Source organism: Aphis gossypii, chromosome 1 (genome assembly GCF_020184175.1).
Source record: "Aphis gossypii isolate Hap1 chromosome 1, ASM2018417v2, whole genome shotgun sequence".
NCBI classification, from domain to species: Eukaryota; Metazoa; Arthropoda; class Insecta; order Hemiptera; family Aphididae; genus Aphis; species Aphis gossypii.
In genome coordinates, this window is record NC_065530.1 from 29,290,663 (window position 1) to 29,312,444 (window position 21,782).

General features: G+C 27.7%; 3 protein-coding genes across 5 annotated transcripts; 1 reads left to right on the top strand and 2 right to left on the bottom strand.

Moving 5' to 3' along the window:
* Positions 1-522: 522 nt before the first annotated feature.
* LOC114132439 (mucin-4-like) lies at positions 523-3,315 on the bottom strand. Its single transcript, XM_027997903.2, has 2 exons — positions 2,888-3,315; positions 523-2,663 (listed from the first exon to the last, which is right to left on the bottom strand). Exons 1-2 carry the CDS (start codon positions 2,936-2,938, stop codon positions 1,710-1,712), a joined length of 1,005 nt encoding a protein of 334 aa, XP_027853704.2. The 5' UTR covers positions 2,939-3,315; the 3' UTR covers positions 523-1,709.
* LOC114132412 (NADH dehydrogenase [ubiquinone] flavoprotein 1, mitochondrial) lies at positions 1,266-11,385 on the top strand. Its single transcript, XM_027997866.2, has 3 exons — positions 1,266-1,271; positions 9,114-9,131; positions 9,212-11,385. The coding sequence occupies exon 3, from the start codon at positions 9,224-9,226 to the stop codon at positions 10,670-10,672; it is 1,449 nt and encodes a 482-aa protein (XP_027853667.2). The 5' UTR covers positions 1,266-1,271; positions 9,114-9,131; positions 9,212-9,223; the 3' UTR covers positions 10,673-11,385.
* LOC114132410 (major facilitator superfamily domain-containing protein 9-like) lies at positions 4,962-8,894 on the bottom strand. Of its 3 annotated transcripts, none has more exons than XM_027997864.2 (3): positions 8,516-8,894; positions 8,150-8,213; positions 4,962-7,628 (listed from the first exon to the last, which is right to left on the bottom strand). In XM_027997864.2, exon 3 carries the CDS (start codon positions 7,608-7,610, stop codon positions 6,438-6,440), a length of 1,173 nt encoding a protein of 390 aa, XP_027853665.2. In that variant the 5' UTR covers positions 7,611-7,628; positions 8,150-8,213; positions 8,516-8,894; the 3' UTR covers positions 4,962-6,437. The 3 variants fall into 3 exon arrangements, with proteins under 3 accessions (XP_027853665.2, XP_050057017.1, XP_027853666.2); XM_050201060.1 differs by lacking the exon at positions 8,516-8,894 and adding an exon at positions 8,393-8,416; XM_027997865.2 differs by lacking the exon at positions 8,516-8,894 and adding an exon at positions 8,277-8,415.
* Positions 11,386-21,782: the final 10,397 nt, after the last annotated feature.

Genomic DNA, 21,782 nt, shown 5'->3' on the forward strand with positions numbered 1-21,782 from the left:
AAGAATCTAAAACATTTGATGTTTGTTAATATCACTTTGTAATGCTTAATATACCAAATTTATACATATATATTGTGCACATAAATAAAGGTCAAACATTTTTAATCATAGATATGATTATTTGTGCGTGATGAATGATAATATAATATCAATACACGTCATTTCTGTATATGATAAAAGTACCTATGCAATGCTTAATCGAATATCGTATAGGTGTACGTACGTGATGAATGATGATAGTTAACCAGACTTTTCATTAGTGGCTAAATTCATAATATTTGTTGGTTCTGATTTCACCGACTAACCAAAAATATTGTAATATATATTTACTTTATAGAAGTACCAAATAAGTAATATTATTTATAAAACTCAAGGCAAAATTAAATAATTGAGAATGTAATAATCAGCAATACTTAGTTCTTATTTTTTGCATACGTTGTAGTTGCATGTGAATGTATAATGTGGTATGTTATATTGTTTACATAAAATTTAAAATAGTATTTAGTATTTATTTATCATAATGAAGCTAAATAATATTGTTAGATAAGTCGTTTTAAGAAATATTTACTTATTGTTGCTTATGCTCAAGCTCGGATTGAGGAAGGTCAAGAGGGAGCCATGGCCCCGGGCCCTCAACGGAAATTAAACAATAGTAAGCTCCTGTCGAACAGTACTTTTTTTATTAAATCAGATATATTTGGGTATAGTATAATTACTATTATACTATAATTAGTATATTACTTATGTAAATCAAAAGAAACATGTACACTGGTATATAATATACCTGGTTTATATAAGATAAAATACAAAGATTTGTAATGATATAAACTTATATATTTATTATTATTATAATACATTAACGTTTCATATAAGCTATACCATACCTATTGCAAAGTGTTCGGCTGAAAGAGCATTTTCCAAATTAGCTCGTATAAAAAACAAGTATAGAACAAACAGTTTTAAAAAATTTAAATAGTTTTATGGTTTTGTGTACAGAGAGTGATATTTTGGAGGTAATTAATACCCAGGATATAATTAAAGAGTTTGCTTCCCAAAAATCAAGAAAAAATTATTTATACAAATAATATTTTTATTTCTGTATTTATAAAAAGTAAGAAATAAATTTACAAATATAATTTTTTTTTTGGTCTGAAATATTTTTATTTTTGGGTCACCAAAATTTTGATTATATGGTTATGGGCCCCTAAAATTGTTTGGCCCCGGGCCCAAAATTATCTTAATCCGGGCTTGCTTATGTTAAAACGACTAGAACGTACGTTTTCAATAAGGTACCCATATATTATTTTAAATGTACCTACCGTTTACATAAGTAAACAATTTATTATTATAGGTACCTAGGTTATAATGCACTAATTAACTATTTAAGTAAATAATTATTATTGTGTATAAAAGCTAGGTATTATTGTCAATTATATTAATTGTCGTATTATATCTTGTATATATTTTAAACAAAACGTAATATAACGTAATATTTACATAAGTTAATGACATAATAAGGTATGCATAATATTATAAAATAGCTAAACAGATTGCATAAGTTAAAAGATAACCTGTAGAGAGCTGCAGGGCTATTAACTATTAAATAAATGAATATGACAATTTTACGATGATTAAATAATATAGATATATAATTATGTATAATAATTTATGTTTAGAAGTAATCGTATATTTTAGTTTGAATTAAAAATCTACGTTTGAGTCGAAGATTGAGCTGCAATCAATTCGTTTAAAGCTTGTTGATACCGAGGTAAAGTCAGCAAATATTTTACAAACTCCAAGTTTGGACGTGGTCTGTCGGTCGGTGGTGGTGGTCGACGATTTATTGAATTTATTTGATACATTGGGGATGACGAACTTAATAAATAGTCTAACGGTGTCTGATTCGGGGCGAGAATCGGCCGCGAGACTTTGGACGGCTGCGCCGAGTTCGGTGAACCGGGAGAAAGGAGTTGAAGATTATTCGTGGAAGAATGATGAGTAGTCTGACCGGGGGCGAGGATTTGATTTTGACCTGAGGCTGCAGCCGATTCTTGCAGCGATGCGGGAGACATCCGCAAATCGGTCAGCAGTTTTATCAGCTCTTGGTTAGAGTTGGGCGACAGACCGATTGGTTCTATTTTTAGCGAAGCTGGGTCGGTGGAACGGTCCGACGGCGGTGTCACGTGGGCGGGCGAAGATTGCGCGTCTGCGATCGTCGGTGGAACGGGAACCGGAAGCGGTACTCGTGACTGCAGGGGCGCTTGCGACAATGGAGGTTCGGGAATTTGATTGTGACCGCGGTCAGACATCTGCAGGTCGAACGGTAGCTGGTGAAGCTGACCCGGGATCAGTGGACCAGGATCAGTGGTCGACGGTCGAGACGATTGATCGGCGCTCATAGAACTGGACGCTGCGGGGAAATGCATAATCGAAATCCGATTGGAAGCCGTAGGTGGCGGAATCGGCGGTGTGGCCGTCCCCGTCGCCGCGGGTGTTGGCGAATCCTTGCCCGGCGACGATGACGATGAGTGGAATTTTTTTAACGCGTCCAACAATTCTTCGCTCAGGGCCGCGTGCGTACTCGAGGAGGGCAAAGTCGAAACCGACGACTTGGGCCTGGACGTAGCCGTGACAGCGTCCCATGTGGTGGGCGTACAGCGGACCTAAAAATTAAAAAGTAAGTTGTAGCTCACACGATGTGTCGATATAGTTTCGATGACGACTCGTCGTCGTTTTTCTTTAACGATCACACGCGGTAACGCGTAAAACGTTGCGATGAAAAAAACAATATTATTATATTATATTTATATTATGTGCGTTGTCCAAATTATAATACCCGAGTGAACAAAAAAAAAATCGCGTGTTATGCGGTGAAAAGCAAACGTACCGTGTTCGAAGCAATTATTGTCAGTACCAGAGCGACTGAAATCCTCGTCATTTTTTTTCCTCGCGATGCAACTAGGACGAGTGTGTTTACCTGTATACCTCTATATTTGGGCGCGTCCTGGGTTTTATATAGCTACCTAAGGTACCTACACGGGCATCGCACGTAAACGTAAACCGTGCAATTATAACACATATCGTTTAGCGCACTATCGGATTTCGTATTTACAGAAGATGCGCGTGTCAAGATAAATTGATAATGTAGTTATGACATTGTACAGATCACGCAGTCGATCCGATAGCAGTAAAATATCACTCATGTTTTGTCATATGACTCTTATCGTATTTTAATTTGTATAATATTATATTACCTATATTGTGTTTTGACTTACCTACGTCATCAAGTAGGCACCTAATATTTTACTGTCATTACACGTTAGGTAGTGTTCGGTATAGCACCTTTTTCATACCTAACAAACCTACTATTTAATAGTCTTATATGGACAAAACAAGTTTTGTCCACCAAAAGTTTACCGTTCCCTTATCCATAAAATGAAATACCTATGATAAAGAGTCTGTCAAAACAATTTCTATTTCATTAAAAGATGTAATACACGAAGCTTAAATATAGGTAATATTACATAGCTGATAATAACATTTTTATATAGTCATATATAAAAAGAAAATAAGAATAATTAAGCAATAAAGGTAATAGGAATAGTAATAAGAAGTCTTGGTTTAGTCGAATATATGTAGAAAATACCAATTTATTTAAATCAAATAAAAAGTGAAATGTTTCTTTAATACATACAATTAATATAAAATAATGGTACCTATAATTTTCCTGGGGCAAAAAATATATACTAAGGACGGTGGGTGCCATCACTATAGATGAAAAATTGGTGGTGCAGGAAGTGGCTTACATAAATTAATACAATTAATGCATCATACTATAATTCAATTAAATATAATTTAGATCTGTGCATTTTTTTTTTGAGTATCATGTTACACATTTACAATTAAAGGACTCACGGACCACTATACGATTACACCTAGTCATCTGTTAAAAAAAATCTCAGAAGCTATTGCCTCTGAAATTATCGTTTACTATGTCACTGCTATTGGAGATAGAAAACTCTATTTAACTATACCTTCGTACGATATACCTACTATCATTATATTTTATACTATAATTGTAGGTACCTTTAAAATAAAATATGCGAGTATAGGAGTATATAATTGACCAAAACATAATTGGGAGTCATCACTATTTCCTAATTATTATATAAATGTGTTTATTATTTTTAACAGTGTACCGACACGTACCTTTACTGTACAGCCATATTATAATTAATACTAATAATTTTTTATTATTTTTTATCGTTATCAATTATTATAATTTTACACTTTTGTGAATTTTAAATTTTTAAATTCAAAACATATTCATCTACGAAATTTAAAATAAATATCTTTATTCTTTATCGTAATGAGTAAGTATTTATGATAGTAGGTACACAGCCAAATATATATTTTTTTTAAAATATTATAAAAACATATATTTAATTTTTAGATCCTTCGCCTTATTGACTCATTTATTCTTAAGCCAAAATTGAACGAGTTGTCGAGTTGTGAACGCGTTTTGTCCATATCGTAAGTGTGTAAGACGGAGGTCGGTGACAATACAGGTGGGTAACCTTTATATCTATTGGATTACTTGACACAAATCAAATCACAATATTTAGGTACCTACATAATATTTTTTTAATTGCTACTCAAGACTTTTTGTATTTAATCACGAGTGGAGAAAGCATTGAAGAGGATTAGATGATCTATTTAACGTAAGACACTATACACTTAATTTACGAAAAAAATTGTTTTTGAAAATAAATTATATTTTTCTTTATATCCAGCAATCTTTACTGACGGAAGTCCATGGACTAAACATTATCAAAATAAGAAAAACAAAAATTGTTTTTAATTTTAAATTTACCAAATAAAAAGTTTGTTTATACTTACACGCACTTAATACCTACCTAGAATAGAGAGTAACTAGGATAGTAATAATTTTAAATGACCAGTTTTCATTCTCAAGGTAAATGTTATAATATTTATAAATACATTCAAAAAACAAATATTTTAAATACAATTATTGTTTTACAATATACTTATTTTAATGATACATAAAATAATACAATCTACATAAAGAGTAGGTTTGTTGCTAAGATGTTTGCGCATCATTATTGTTAGGAATGACCTTCTTTATATAGGCTGTTTACACATACATTTTGTTATGAAAATAATTAAAGAAAAATGTGATTAATCTAAGTTTGACTAGATTTGTTAATTCATTAAAAAAAAAAATACAAAATTATTAATTTTTTTTGGCACACTACATATTATGCTTGTATCACCCATTCACTAAGACTAAAATTAACTACTGTTTAATTCTTATAACATGGGATGCGCAAATAACTTACCAAATGTTTTACTTAGTGAATTAATGATGTACCTATAAATGACAAACTTTGTATCAATGAGTCATTCAATACATATCACAAAAAAAATATAAATATTTATGGACTTTAGACAACTCAACCTGCTCATACCCGCTGTATGTCTGTTGTATATACATACAAAATACAAAATTTGCATTCAACAGGTTTAATTGCTTTAATATATGAATTGAGTTACAATCCAAGTTAAAGATAAAAATATTATCTGTGCTTAAGTATTGGCTTTTTGGATATTTAAATTTTTTAACAAGATATGAGTATTGTAAAAAAATATCATAATAAGTTTTAGGTAGTTTAATAAGTTAAAAATGTTCATATCTAGCTTAAAAATTAAAATATTAAAAATAGCCTATTCTTAGTTAAAAATAATGTTCTTAGTTTCTTACCTATAACTTTGATAATAGGCCAAATTAAATAACTCTAATATTAAAGCTATTAACACTTGATTGGTTATACTGAATGTAAATTTGCATGTTGCGTGTTTGTAAGATGAAAACAACATATACGGGCAAGTGTCATCTTCAAGCTAAGTAATAAAATAATTTATTTTAGTTGTATATAACATATACATTATACTCATATAAATCTTATAATGTTACTTAGAATTCTAAATAACCCCTGTAAACATTCTTACTTGTTATATAATTACAAATAGTTTAAACAATTTATAAAATATAAAGATTATAATTATTTTCATTTAAAATACTTTTCATAAATTTATGTGAAAAACTGTATAATACATAATATAATTCATAACAATACAACTTTTGAATTGAACAAATTGACATTTTCAATTTGGTACCCACATTATCAATATTTATGAAAAATAGTATTGTTTATAGTTCACACGTTTTAAATAACTTTCAATATAGACAACAATAATAATTTTATATACATAAATAATTAATAATAACTAACACTAATAGCATCTTTTAATTTGAAAACCAGTACTTTGTTTTTATCAATATCCTTTGAATGCTAACCAAATATTCATGGTTTGCCATAGTTAAAAAGTATTTGCGTTTTCTATACACTTTTAACTTATTCAACATGAGCTTTTGATTTCTTGGTTAGACATAACGACAACACTGCTCCAGTGAAGGAAAACAATGCAGATAACAAGAATCCAGAGTTATTTCCAAACATGTCCATTGTAAATCCACATATAATTGGTGCTAAGAATCTTGATATTGCCGCGGCACTAGCTCCTGCACCAGCTACTAATCCTTTATGATCAGATGAAGACTGTTCATACATTATTTCATTGTTAAATCCTCTTATTAGTGTACTTGAAGCACTGATTGGAACCATAGCTGCCATAAATATAATTAAATTTGGCGCTAAGGCTAAACCAACAAATCCTAAACCCAACATTATGAAGGAATAAAAGCATTTGGTAAATGGATTTTTGGATGGAAATATTATGTTTTCTATTTTTCCTGCTGCAAACCCAGTTATGCCGCCTGTAAGTCCTTGTAAAGCACCAGTATAACCAGCTTCTGAAGGGGATAAATTAAATTTTTCATTCATAGCAAGACCTACTGTACTAAAATATGCAAACAATGCTGCAGCACCTAACATTTTCAGTGAAAAAGCAGGCCAACATTCTTTCCAATTTACTTCCATTAAATCACTCAATGGTGATGCACTTTTTCTTTCTTTTTTTGGTACTTTTGTGTTGGGAACCGTAAAATAAACAACTAAAGCGTTGATTAGAAATATTATCGCAGTAGAACATGCCAGGCTATAAAATCCTTCACTTTTTTCCATTAGATGACCACCAATAATTGGTCCAATAACAAACGAGAGAGAAGAAAATCCATTCATTCGCCCATAAATTGTAGTCTGTTGGTCAGCCGGTACTTGGTCATTAACTAATGTCTTGCACAAAAGTTGTGAGTGTTTCAAACATCCTTGAAGAACACGAATCAATACTATTAATATGAATGATTTCACACAGCCTAAAAGGAAATAAGCTACAGCACAAATGCAGATTGTAACAATAAGTGCAATTTTTCGACCATAATGATCACTAAGTGCACCAATTGGTGTACCAGATAGGAATTGTAGAAACGAATATGTAGAACCTAATAAGGCTATATGAAAGTGGCTAGCGCCTAAAGATCGTAAGTGAGTGCCCCATACTGGTATGATGAGGCTAATGCTGATTAAGTCCAAAAATACAATAGCATAGATGTATGAATATTTGAACATGACTGAAAAATGTGGTTCCTGAAAAATAAACAAAAATTAGGGTTAATAATATGAAATACATAATTTTACAGAATACGCAATTTTTTTTTTTTTTTTTTATCTTAAAAAACAATATTTTAATTTTATGTATTATTTAGTACCAATTATTTTTGAATATGGTATTAATAATATTTTGAATATGGCTAATTAAAAAGATATCATTTTCACTTTCTTAATATAAAATTATGCAGAACTATGTGCAGTTTTTCAAGGATATTATTAATCACTAATAAGACAAACAACCCAAAGATATTATTATGTCAATGTTTTGCCTTAACAATAAGTATAAAACTCATAAAAGCAATTTTCAATAATTGTCTCTTAGAATCTTTTAAGGTTATTTTAAAATCAGTCTTTAAAACATTAAATAAAGTTCAATGGTTTATAAATTTTAGAACTTTTGTTAATACATAAGCACATAACAATGTATTACATTTCAGCCAAATATAATAAATTATTTAATATTAAACTGTTAGTTCTTAAAGCGTAAAACTACTTACATAAAAAATATTTCAACAAGTTCAAGTCACAGGTATATCCAGATAAATATTTATTTCCAACACCCTGAAACGTATAATGTAAAATATAATATATTTTAATATCATCAAATTGTTTAAGCATCTATACTTTTAAGGCTAACAGTGATAAAAAAATTTTATTTTATTAATACATTAGCCACTCAACCATTGTTGTAGTCGACTATCCTTCACATATAAACAGTCAATTATTGAAACGATAAGTACCTACTCAAGAAATTGAGATAGAAAAAAAATCAAATGACACCATACCCTAAAATAGTACGCACTGGTGTCAATAGTTATTATAATTATTTATTACTTATTATATAAGTTACAATCATACAGTACCCATTTAGACGGTATCAAATCTCTACCGTCTTATCGGATGTATACATCATAAATTGGTAATGCGAATTAACACCTTGCTGTACTTGTATATTAACTTATTATGATCATTGGATGGTAATTGTTGGAAGCGCAGCGGCTCCCTCCATCATCGCCCACGAGCCGATTACATAACAGTTTAACAAGTAGTTTGTGTTCAATTTGTATTTTAATTGGTCAACATTTGTATGTTTAAAGTTTATATTTTATTGATATTATATAGGTACATAGTACCAATTCCCAAGATTTATCTATTTATTTTTTAATAGGATTGTTTTTTGTTTACGTCATATTTTACGAAATAGGAATTTACGTTTTACATCTTTAATTAAATATAATAGAACTATCATCTAATTATCTAAACATCTAAAAGATAAAAATTAAAAATGATGAAAAAACATTTTGTTGAGTGATAAGTGATAACGTTTAGAATGTGGTAACCACGGTCCAATTCGTATACCAGGAACGTCAAAAATGATAGCACTATCGTCGTATCACTGTTTCACAACAAGGAGCAATTGAAAAGCAAAAATAATTTACTACTTTCGACAAACGACTAGTTTTTTTACCAGCTCCAAAGGTACGTACGTTTTAATTTAATCTACTTTGTTCGACTTGTCCACAGTCATTATTGTTTTCTTTATTTCTTTTACTTTACAGTTATCAACAGAGATGAACGGCTCAGCTTTGGTGAGGTCAAATCTGGTAGCCAAAGGTCATGGTGGAGCTATAGGTTTACAGAGTTTGGCGTTTAAAAATGCGTTGCAGTCACGTCGCAACACTACTGCAGCGGCTCCTCCACCAGAATTAAAGGCGTCTTACGGTAACCTCTCAGATTCCGACAGGATCTTTACGAATCTGTATGGACGCCACGACTGGCAACTGAAGGGTGCGTTAAAACGTGGTGATTGGTACAAGACGAAAGAAATTTTGATAAAAGGTACAGATTACATTATTAATGAAGTTAAGACTTCCGGTTTGAGAGGACGTGGTGGTGCCGGTTTCCCTACTGGTATGAAATGGAGTTTTATGAACAAACCTTCTGATGGCCGCCCAAAGTATTTGGTTGTTAACGCTGATGAAGGAGAACCTGGTACTTGCAAAGATCGTGAAATTATGAGACATGATCCACATAAATTGATTGAAGGATGTTTGGTTGCTGGCAGAGCAATGGGAGCTTGTGCTGCTTACATTTATATCCGTGGAGAGTTTTACAATGAAGCTTCGAATTTGCAACAAGCTATTTGTGAAGCATACCAAGCTGGTCTTATTGGAAAAAATGCGTGCAACTCTGGTTATGATTTTGATGTATTTGTGCACAGAGGAGCTGGTGCTTATATTTGTGGAGAAGAAACAGCACTTATTGAGTCACTTGAAGGCAAACAAGGTAAACCAAGATTGAAGCCTCCTTTCCCAGCTGATGTTGGAGTTTTCGGCTGTCCCACTACAGTATCTAATGTTGAAACAGTAGCTGTTGCACCTACCATTTGCCGCCGTGGTGGAGCATGGTTCTTGGGTCTTGGAAGACCTAGAAATTCTGGAACTAAGCTCTTCAATATATCTGGTCATGTAAATAATCCGTGCACTGTTGAAGAAGAAATGTCAATTCCATTAAAAGAACTGATTGAACGACACGCTGGTGGTATAATTGGTGGTTGGGATAATTTGTTAGCTGTAATTCCTGGAGGTTCATCAACACCACTTATACCAAAAGATGTTTGTGAAACGGCAATTATGGACTTTGATGGGTTGGTAGCAGCTCAAACTAGTTTAGGAACAGCTGCTTTGATCGTAATGAACAAGCAAACTGATATTGTAAAAGCTATTGCTCGTTTAATTATGTTTTATAAACATGAATCATGCGGACAATGTACACCTTGTCGTGAGGGTATCAATTGGATGAATAAAATTATGTATAGATTTGTTGATGGACAAGCTCATTCTTCAGAAATTGATATGTTGTGGGAGATTAGTAAGCAAATTGAAGGGCACACTATATGTGCTCTTGGAGATGGTGCCGCATGGCCTGTACAAGGGCTGATTAGACATTTTAGACCTGAACTTGAACACAGAATGAAGAAGTACCAAGAGCAAAATGAAAAACAAGCTTTATGTAACTAATAGTTTTTTCAATAGTAATTACCTAACATTGGTCTATAAATATTGTTCAATTGTAATTTTATCAAATTTGTTTTGACCAGTTAATTAGTTATTTATAAATATATAAATAATAATATTAAATACATTGAAAAAAATATATGTATTATTGATATTTTTACCTACTATGATAATTTGTTGTCTATAATATTCAAATGATTTTTTTTTTTTTTTTGTTAAAAGAAATAGAATTTTAATTAAATAATAGTTTATTATATTTAATGATATCATAACATATATTATAATTACACAATAGATAAAACTTCTATGTAAACTTCACTATATAATTATACTCAACAGGCACTAATAAAAAATTTTCAATTCAACTATATGTATTCATTAAACTCAATTTAAAATTTGGATTAGGGAAAAATGTTTTTATTTGGGTTATTTATTTTCTACCTAGTATTAATATAAGTATACTTTACTAAGCCAATAGTATTACAATAATGATTTAGTATACTGAATTTAAGTAGGTAAACAAGTAATAATGGTAGACAATCAATTATTAATTTTTTTTAAATTTCATTTACTAATATCAATCGTGTTTATTTTTTTGATTAACATGATATTATAATGTTATTTGACATATTTTTGTAAATTTAATCATAAGATGTCTCAATATGGCGTAACACTAACATTGGTAACTATTATCAATAAATAGTTTATTATTTTTTTTTTTGTGTTTTACTCCAATAATTAGTAAATATTTGTTATAAGTTGATATAGTAAGTATATACAGCGTTGTCCAAACTGGTTACTAGAAAGTTTTTGTATTTAATTTTAAAAATTTTTTTAGTGGACTAGTGATTAACTGATTTATTTAAATATTTAATTACTAAGGGTTAAGATGAGTAAAATGAGTAAGCCATTTACTTTTGTTATAAATCTTAATACACCAATTGATAGATTACCTAGTTTTTTGATAGTTTATTGAAGAATTAAATAATAGATAATATTAAGTTTAGATATTTTAAATTAACATAAGAAGCTAGTGATTATGAAAACATTAAAATATATTTGAAAAGAAGAGAAACTCACACCTCTGTCACCATTGAAAATATATACAACTATAGCTATGGTCTAGACTCTAGATTAATAAACTTATGATATTATAATTTAATACTTGATCAATATTCAAATATACCCATGGAAAAAATAACTAGTCAGTTGTTAATTTATTTTTCAGATATTCAATATTTTATAATATTTAAAATATTATTTAAAAAAAAAAATAAAAATAGTTACTATATTAATTATATACTATTTTTTAGTATTTTTTTTATGTGCACGTGGTCTCAAAATTTTTCGATGTATCATCAAGTATTTATACTTTTCACGTGTACATAAAAAAGACAAGTTTCAGACTGATAGAAGCTGTTGCTATAATTATTGTTAAACTGTTTAATCTATAACCATTTATTTAGAATAATGATTAATATAATAATATGTATTGCAATATTGCCATAATATAACAATTAGATATGTACCAAAGAGAGTTCAATGATTTATGGTGAAATTTAGTAATAATTGTTAATTATGTTTAAATTTCTCAATTAAGATTATATTTAATTAATGTCAATAATTTTTTTTTTCATTAATAATTATAAGTATTTAAGGTAAACTTAATTTTTTCTTAGTGCAAACTAAAGTTGATAGAGTGAAACTAGAAAAGTTATTTAAAATTATTTATGTAAACAAAGAAGGGATAAGTTTAGAATTTAGAGATTTAAGGCAAAATTGATTGATTGTTTCCATGGCCTGGGTTCTTTACATAATGCGTTGTACGGCGTAATATATAGGCAATATTAGTACATTAAACTACAACCAATTAAACATTTCCTTAGCATAGCTTGCATTGAAACGATTTAATATGTAATTTTGATTTTCTTTTAAATTTGCGAGTTAAATATGAAAAAGGTAATTTTATTTGATTAAAAATTAGTTACATTTTTCGCCAAACTGAATATTTACAATTTACATCAAATACAATTAGCAAATCTGAAAATAATAATATATGAATTCATTGTATTTATGTATTCATATAATATATATTATGAGTAGAAAAATAATATATACAATATACATAAGAGAAATTGACGGGAAAAAATGGAAAGGAAAACCATTCAATGATGGTATGACTATTCAACGAAATATACATTATTTAGGCTGATTTTCCGTTTGTTAATTTTTGAATTCTGAACGAAGTGTTGAATGTATTGATTTTACAATGATGTGTGTTTTTAATTTTTTTAGTGTGTGTACAGCATAACTTGTCGAAATAATGCTTCAATTTTCTAACTTCGGGAATGGTGTCCAATGGCAAAGTGATTATCCTTGGTGCATTACAGAGGTAAAAAGTAAGAATTTTTCAACAGTTTTCAAAAAAATCGAGAAAAATAAAAAAAAAGTGACGGAAAAACAGGAATTGTACGCAAAAGCAGTTTTCAATAAAACTAATTTTTTTATATAGTTGTAACTCAAAAACTAATTTCTGTAAATACATGAAATTTTCACCAATTGTTTATATTAGCCTAGCCTTGTCTGTGTATAGTTAAATTTTGAAAATATTTTGGCTTTTTTTGATTTATTTATAGACGACTGAAATTTTCGATTTTTCTAGTTGTTTTTTTTGAAATGTCAATAAAAAAATTTTGAGGGCCCAAAAAAACTTGAAAATTTAATACAAGGTTTCTTATAAGTTGTTTTTATTGTAGTTAAAAAAATATTGTGGTAAAGTTAAAATTTTTACGATGTATGTCAAAATTGCGAAAATGCATAAGTAATTTTTTAGTTGAAAATTCATAAAATTGTCTGTGTGTATATCTAAGGTTAAAAAATTCAACTAAGAATTTTCTTTCAAATAGCTTTAAGGAAAACTCGAAGCTTCATTATAGGAAAAATGTTATGAGCGTTTGATTTTTAAATTTTTACGAAATCGAGTAATGATAACGATTTATCTTCAAACGATTTTCAACATTTGTTACTACCTGTCACCCGCGTGCTTCACCACCGTGGATAGTTGTTTGTAAATTGTATGACCGTGTCTTTGTCTTATAGTTATTTCGAACATAAAATGCTATAAAGTGTACTTACCTTGTACCTACGAAAAATAATAGTAATTTAAGGTTTTTTTATCAATTCTCATAAATTTACGTACCTACTCATAGATATAAGAAAACTGAAAAACAATTTTTTCTCACATTAATATTATTATTTATACAACCGGGAAATATATTATATAATAATGTTATAACGTCGTTATACGAATAACAATAATAATGACAATAACAACAACATTTGGGCATGGCATTCTGTGGGTTTTCGCATCATACAGCCAATCAGCGCTCTGAAGACTTACAATACTACTTTTCTATTGGTTATTATTATTTATTATTGGATACGTTTTAACATATCTTAACAACTTGAGTCTCTTAAGTACATCAGTCGTAGTTTGAACTCAGTGGTCTATACTTCAAATCCCGCTGGACCGTTCAAAGCATCGAGTCGTTGTCACATCTCATAAACGTCGACAATAATAATTGATCCATCGTCGATGCTACATAGGTATCTCATATACTGAGGTGAGTCGTGGGCGATTGCTTAACTATAAGTACGCTTTAAACAATTATTTTAATATATTATAATATATAATACGTATAAGTCGAGATAAAAATTTTACAGGAGAGACACAAAACCTATTTTGTGTAACTTATTAGTTATTATGTTAAGTTTTCGAAATAAATGAAATAAAAATACACACTGTTACAATAGGAACACTTAGGGAGATATGTTTTGTTTTTTCACCAAATAGTGTGTTTGATACAAATAACAAAATATTTCTGTAAAAATCTGAAAATGTCAAAATATTGGACATGTTCCTTAACTATTCAGAACCTACTCGAACCTCCAGCAAACTTCACCATTTATTTAGATTGGCTTTGTCTTTACATAATTTAATTTTTTTAAATATTTCGCTTATTTTAGGCATTTAAAATGCCCGTTTTTGTTTAGTTTTTTTTTTATAAATATGGATAGCAATATTTTGTCTAAGTCAAAATACTTGAAAATTTAATACTAAATTCCTCATTAGTTAGTCTTATAGTGATTCAAAAATTATAAGAATACATATGCAAAATTTTTTTTATTAGAGTTAAAATATTGACAACAATCCGTCAAAATTATGAATACCTACTTACAAATTATTTTGTTAAAATTTATAAAAAATATTGTATAAGTAGCTAAGAGTTGAACATTTATTATAAGATTTTCCATAAGTTTGGCTTATAATAGTTATAAAAGAACTTACATTTTAGGGTATTTAGGTCATAAAACATAAACCACCTTTTTCACCATCCACTAGAAAATATATCCCAGGCTGAGAAATTATCTCCGCTTAGAATCGTTTTTCGTATACAAAGATACTTGGCTTAAAAAAGATACTAGATTGGTTTCAAATTTAAATAATTTAAATACTTTCATTATAGTGACCTACTGGTTACTGTACAGCACAGCTTTACTCACTTGACCACTCTTTATTTTTAGATAATATCATCATGAATTCGCGACACCTATGTATTTTGAAGTGGGTTAAATGTTAATATGGAAATGTTATTGTTATATATTTGATATTTCAAATTAATATTTTTGGGAGAGATTGAAATTTTCTATAGAAATGTACATATTACATATTATATATTATAATTGTTTCTGTAAAGTTTTTTTGATCCTTATTCCAATTCAGAAATAGTACATTGTCAACATGCTGCCAGTCTACAATTTAGTATTATATCCAACATTACAGATAATACATTTCTATTTATAGTTTTTATTTTTATTAGAAAATATCGAGTGGGCTTCTTACACGGCTATTTTCCAGGCCGAAACGTTTAGCCAATCTACCGCTAATTGGATAATTGTGTGTGATTTTCATTGACTTAAATAGATTAGACTATTTGGTATATTTTTGAGAATAGCTAATAACCGTCAACCATAATTAGGCCAATAAAATAAGCACAAAAAATGTATTTACTATTACATTTGTTTTTCAATGAACAAAAATTGGATCCATTAAAAAATAAACAATTATTATTATTATTCAGTTATTTTATTTAAAGTTTTTTTTTTTTATTAAACTTCAAAGTTCGTGGTAAGTAAAGTAATGGAAATATAAATTGCATGGATTGTATTTCATATTTATAAAATTATAATCTACTTCATCCAATTTTAAAATCAAAGCTAAACTATATTTTTTAGTTTAATATTCATCTACGATCTACAGTAAGAATCGATATAAAGGTCAATATAGGAACTTAATTTATCGCCTTTTGATAGATACAATATGACATATTGTTACATTCATAATTGATAATTTATGTTGTTATTATGTAATTACTAATTATCATTATTAATTACTGAATTAGTATATTTATTTTATTATCGGATGTAGGATTATGTTAAATGGTATAATTTTTATTGCGATGTATTTTGATGAGTTTTCATAATAGTTTGCAATTTTCGTAAGCAAAAAATCATTCTAAATAATAAAAATTCTAGATTATTGTACAGTAATAAAACAAACAAATTGATAAAGCTATACGTGATTTCAAACTTTCAAAGTATATATGAAAACAACTCGTTTAGATGTTGTAGACAAAAAAAAAAATATACACAATTGATTCTATCTTAGTCCCTAGACGATTATAGCAAAACAAATTCGATTTATTCTGTATATTGTATCCCTGTGGAGCTGTTCTACTCTTAAATACTATTTGACCACTGCGATTTATTAATTATGTATTTGTTTATAAAGACGAAGATAAATATTTATTATTATGACATTTTATTTAATGAACAATTATAAAAAACCATACCACATTCTTTGTTAATTTAATTTCATGTTGTCTATTGCTTTAATTTATAATTGGTTAGTTTAAAATACTTATAAATAATTATTTAATCGTATCGTATCATATAAAATATTAATACATACGCATTCCAAAATTGTTGACGTTTTACAAACAATAGAAGAAATAATGTTATACTTTACTTATTCAAGATTAAAGTTAGTTTAAAACAAAATTGTATAAGCAAGGAGTATATCTTTAGAGTAGGGGGAGAAACAAAATTTGACAGAGTTGTTCAAAAAAAGTATAAATACCTATTAAGTATATACTAAGAATTAGGATGAATTTTGTTTTTCAATATGAGATTTCTGATTTTTTTTCAGCCTTACTTTTTGAATTGGTCTAATATGTATATGGAATTACATCATGCCGATTGGACGTTTGGTTAAATTTAACCCATGCTTATAGCCTTTAAAGTCCAATTAACCGTTTTTGCTCGAATAACAACCATTTTTTTTTTAAATATTTTATTGTTATTGTTTTTTTTCAAAAATACTTATCTGGTATTATTTATAGTAGGGAGTAGGGACTGTTTCTACGAACCATTAAATGTGTTATTACAAAAAGACACAGTTGCGCCAGGTAGGTAAATCGTATATAGTTTTCATTCTATAGCTACAAATTGATTTTTTAGTATATTATTATGTAAATAATTGTAATGGCGTATGGCCTCAGTCCTTCAAGATATTTCCAAAAGTTAGGGTTACAGTATTTATTTTCTACCACGATATAAAAAAATAAAAAAAAAAACACTACAAAAATATATATTATATTAATTAATTAAAAAAGACTTAGAAATTAAATTTTTAGAATACAATATTTTTTGATAAATGTATAATTTCTTTGTACTAGTATTATTAGGTATTTAATAATTAAATTGCTCTGTTTAAAGGGGCTTTTACCTGCTATGATCTATATTCTATAGGCACTTAGACCATCAAGGCGCCAAGTGCCTCGCTATGCTACAGTGTTATGCATTTTATTAATTGGTTCTTTTAGAAAAAGATACATAATTTATGTTCTTACACATTAATATTTATATGTTTAGAAAGCGCTAAGAAAAAAATCACTTATGTATGTGAAATGTCAACTATTGCATAAATTAAATTAATATTTATTTATTATACTTATAACAATATTTAAAAATAGTTTTATATATTATCCGAGTTCACTAATAAAGTTGGAATTATTATAATCATGAAGTATGTAAACCTGTAAACTGTTACATTTTCAATCTTATTTTTTAAGAGTATTTACTATTTTTCGTGGCTAATTTGAAATAAATAATATAGGTACCTACATAATAGTTATTATAACAGATTAACTGTTCTAATACAAATTCAGGGATAAATATTAAAAATGATTAAAAATACTTATAAATTTAAATTAATTCTCCCTCTGTCCCTTTGTAAAATTGTTCTGAATCTTAGTTAAATGTAACATATCATTAAAGATAAATCTTATACAAATTTTTAAGTATTAATAATTGTTCATAAATGACGCATTATATTAAAAATATTTCAGTTGACCCAACGACGTTTTTGTTGGTAACGGCTCTATGCAGATTAGATATTGTACTCAATAACATAGTTATTATATCAATTAATCAATTATTTTATTAAAATAAATGCCGAACAGTGAATGCTTTACTCGTCAGTCTGCGATTTGTAGTTATTGCTTGTGTTCAGTTACCAATAACTATTATTGACTTTTCAGACGGCTGGACAAATCATCGCTTTTCCATCTGTAATTTTATCGGGATTCAAAATGAAAACCTTCTCGGTATGTCATATACTATTGATTTATTATTTTCAAAAATAACTATTTGTTCTTTTTTCCGAACATTAACACGTCTATCGTATCTTTTACTGTTATAGGTGGTGGTTTTATTGGCATTTGTTGTGATGTACGTCTTCATGGCGGACTCTGCAACAGTTTATGACGATTATGATGACTATGATTCAAAGTATGTTATTCAATATATTATTAGTAATAGTAATACATTTCTAAATAACGTAATAATAACTACTACCTTTGTGATTTTTATTAATTTATTACGTACTATCAAAGAAACATAATAGTCCCCAATTAGCACAACTTGATATAGAATATTGTATGAAAAAACTTATTTATATAGAATCATTAATAATATTGTATTATTTTATTTTATTCTTTAATAAAATATTAGATCTTAAATAGGTAGTTTTTCAATCATATTATGTTGGTTATTTAAAACAAGTGTGGTAAAGTAAGTAGCGTTCTGCTGTGTCTTGTGGATCACTATTATATGTAGGATTGTATACGAAAAATGATTCTGAACGGAGATGATTTGAAAGCCTAAGATATAATATATAAAATATATTATATTTTACATTGGGTAGTGAAAAGGTGATTATTTATGTTTTAATGACCTGAACACTCAAAAATTAAATCATACACAGAAAATGCCAATTTAAATAACTGGTGTATGTTTTAAGTTTCTATAACTAGTAATTTTTAACTATAACAAAAATCTAAGGTTATTTGATAATAAATCGTTATTTTTAAGTGAATTTTACATTTCGTAAAAATTTAAACTAAGGATAACATTTTATTGGCCAACGTTAAGTTCTATTATAATTATTGTAAGCAAAACTTATGGAAAATTTTGTATTCGATTTTCAACTTTTAAATACTTATACTAATTTTTTTATAAATTTTAATTACAAAATATTTTGCAAATATTGATTTTTTAACGAATTTTTGTCAATATTTCACACGCTAATGAAAAATAAATGTGTCAATGTATTCCTATAATTTTTGAATCACTATAAAACCAACTTTATATTCAATTTTAAAGTATTTTGATTCAACTAAAAATTATTGAAAAAAAAACAAAACAAAAATTAATATTTAAAATGCATATAAATAGCCTTAAAAATAAGCGAAATATTTTGAAAATTAAATTGTGTAAAGAAAATGCAAAATCTTGAGAGCTGGTGAAATTTTTAAATATCTATGACTTATACTTTTTGATTAATAACATATATTAAAAATCGTTATCGTAACGCGAAATGAAAAACTTAGTGTTGAATTTTTTAACCTTATAATAAGATATAAATACTAAAAATTTCATGTATTTTTAACTACAAAATTATTTGCAAATTTTCGTAATTTTGTCTTAATTTGTCTTAATTTAAATTTTTAACGCTTATAAAAAATTGTGAATAAAGATTTTTGACTTTTTTTTAACTATAATAAGAACAACTTATAAGAAACCTTGTATGAAATTTTCAGAATTTTTTATAAATATTTCAAATTCTTAGATAAATCGAAAATTTCAGTTGTATTAATAGCTCAAAAAAAGCTAGAATATTTCTAAAAATTTGGTGAAAATTTCAAGTATTTAAAGTAATTAGTTTTTGAGTTTCAATAATATAAAATAATTGATTTTTTTTAAAACTGTTGAAAAATTAGAAAAATTGTAATTTCCCTTATGTGTACGCCCTTGATCATGTTATATAAAGTTCAAATATACGAGAAAAAAAATCGAAAAATACACGGTCGACACTGATTACTATGGTATGATCATCATGGATTTTCAGCTCGTTACGCGATTATATGATAATACTATGCAAATATGATAACATTTCGATTATGTACCTCAATTTATTGGTTTCAGCTCAAACAAGGGAAGATATTATGACATTTTCCGGTTTGCACGCAGTACACAGGCAGGTACGGAGAAATACACGAAGATCACCAAGCATCCATTATATATATTCCTAAAAGGCCTGTTCAAAATCATAACGAAAATATTCACTTCCGATTCTGTCCAGTAATTAAACCATAGCGACATACGCAAATAATATTATTTTTAATTTTAATTTTACAGTTCGTTATAACTAATATTTGTGTTTTCTTTGACAGGTTACCTGATATGACATCCGAAAACAATACATAAGACGTATAAACGCTATGGGTTATATTGGGATATTGGTATATATATGTTAATTATGCAGTATAACAATATACACGCAAGGTACCAAATATGATATTCTTATATTTATTTACTATTTTTTTTTCATTTGCACAACATAGATTTGATTTAGAGTAGATGAATCATAATGTACTTTTATAAATTATCTATTATATTATATTCCTATTCTAATTGCTCTAGTTATTATAGGCAATCTAAGTATATTATACTACTTATATTAGAAACAATAAGAATATTATAATATTCGATATTATTAATATATTTATATATTATAAGACCACGGCTACACAATGTATTGTGTTAAATATTATATTATTTTGTGCAGTTATATGTTTTGTTTCTTTGAGTTTGTTTTTTTTTTTTTTTTTATAATAAACCAAATATAGTTTAAATAATAGTCTTAACTATGTTTATTATTATTTATGACTATTATTTATGTGTGGTTTCATAACCAATTTATGATTACGTATTACGAATTTATGTGTTAAATCTCGTTATTACATTTCCTCTGGTAGTTTGTAGGAATAAAAATGTGTTTAAAAATACCAGAACTTTATTTATACCACTAAGGTTTCGACTGAATTTTCACACCTAACTATTTTTAGACTAAATATATATTTAATATATGTATTATTCGTACAAATTATTTATTGTTAATATTGTTAGTGTGTGTATAAAGCGTTACACAAAGAAAACACTAGTACTTATCACATTTCTGTTTCTGTGATCGAGTAGTAGGTAGTAACAGATTAAAAAAACAGTCAAATGCTTTTTTTTTTTTGTTATATTGAAGTTTTTTTTTAAGAACAATGTTAATAATATAATTAATATAATATTCATAAGAAATGTTATATTATGTTATTATATATATTATTCACGTATCTAAATCTAATTCGTGTGCTTGTTTTAATACATTTTAATTGCAATTATTACTAGCAATCGTACTTAAATTATTGAAATGTATTAATAAATCATATTACACAATTTACCACCAAGGTTTTTTGATTGATTTAATGACATTATCGAATTTAATAAACTATATCAAACCTAGCTTTTATCCAAGTTTTATCACCAATTTATTATTATTGCAATTATTACAATATAATTATTGATGAATTATATTTTTTTTTTACAAACTGGTAAACTAGATTTCATATAATTCATTATCGCTGACTAATTTAAGTAGGTA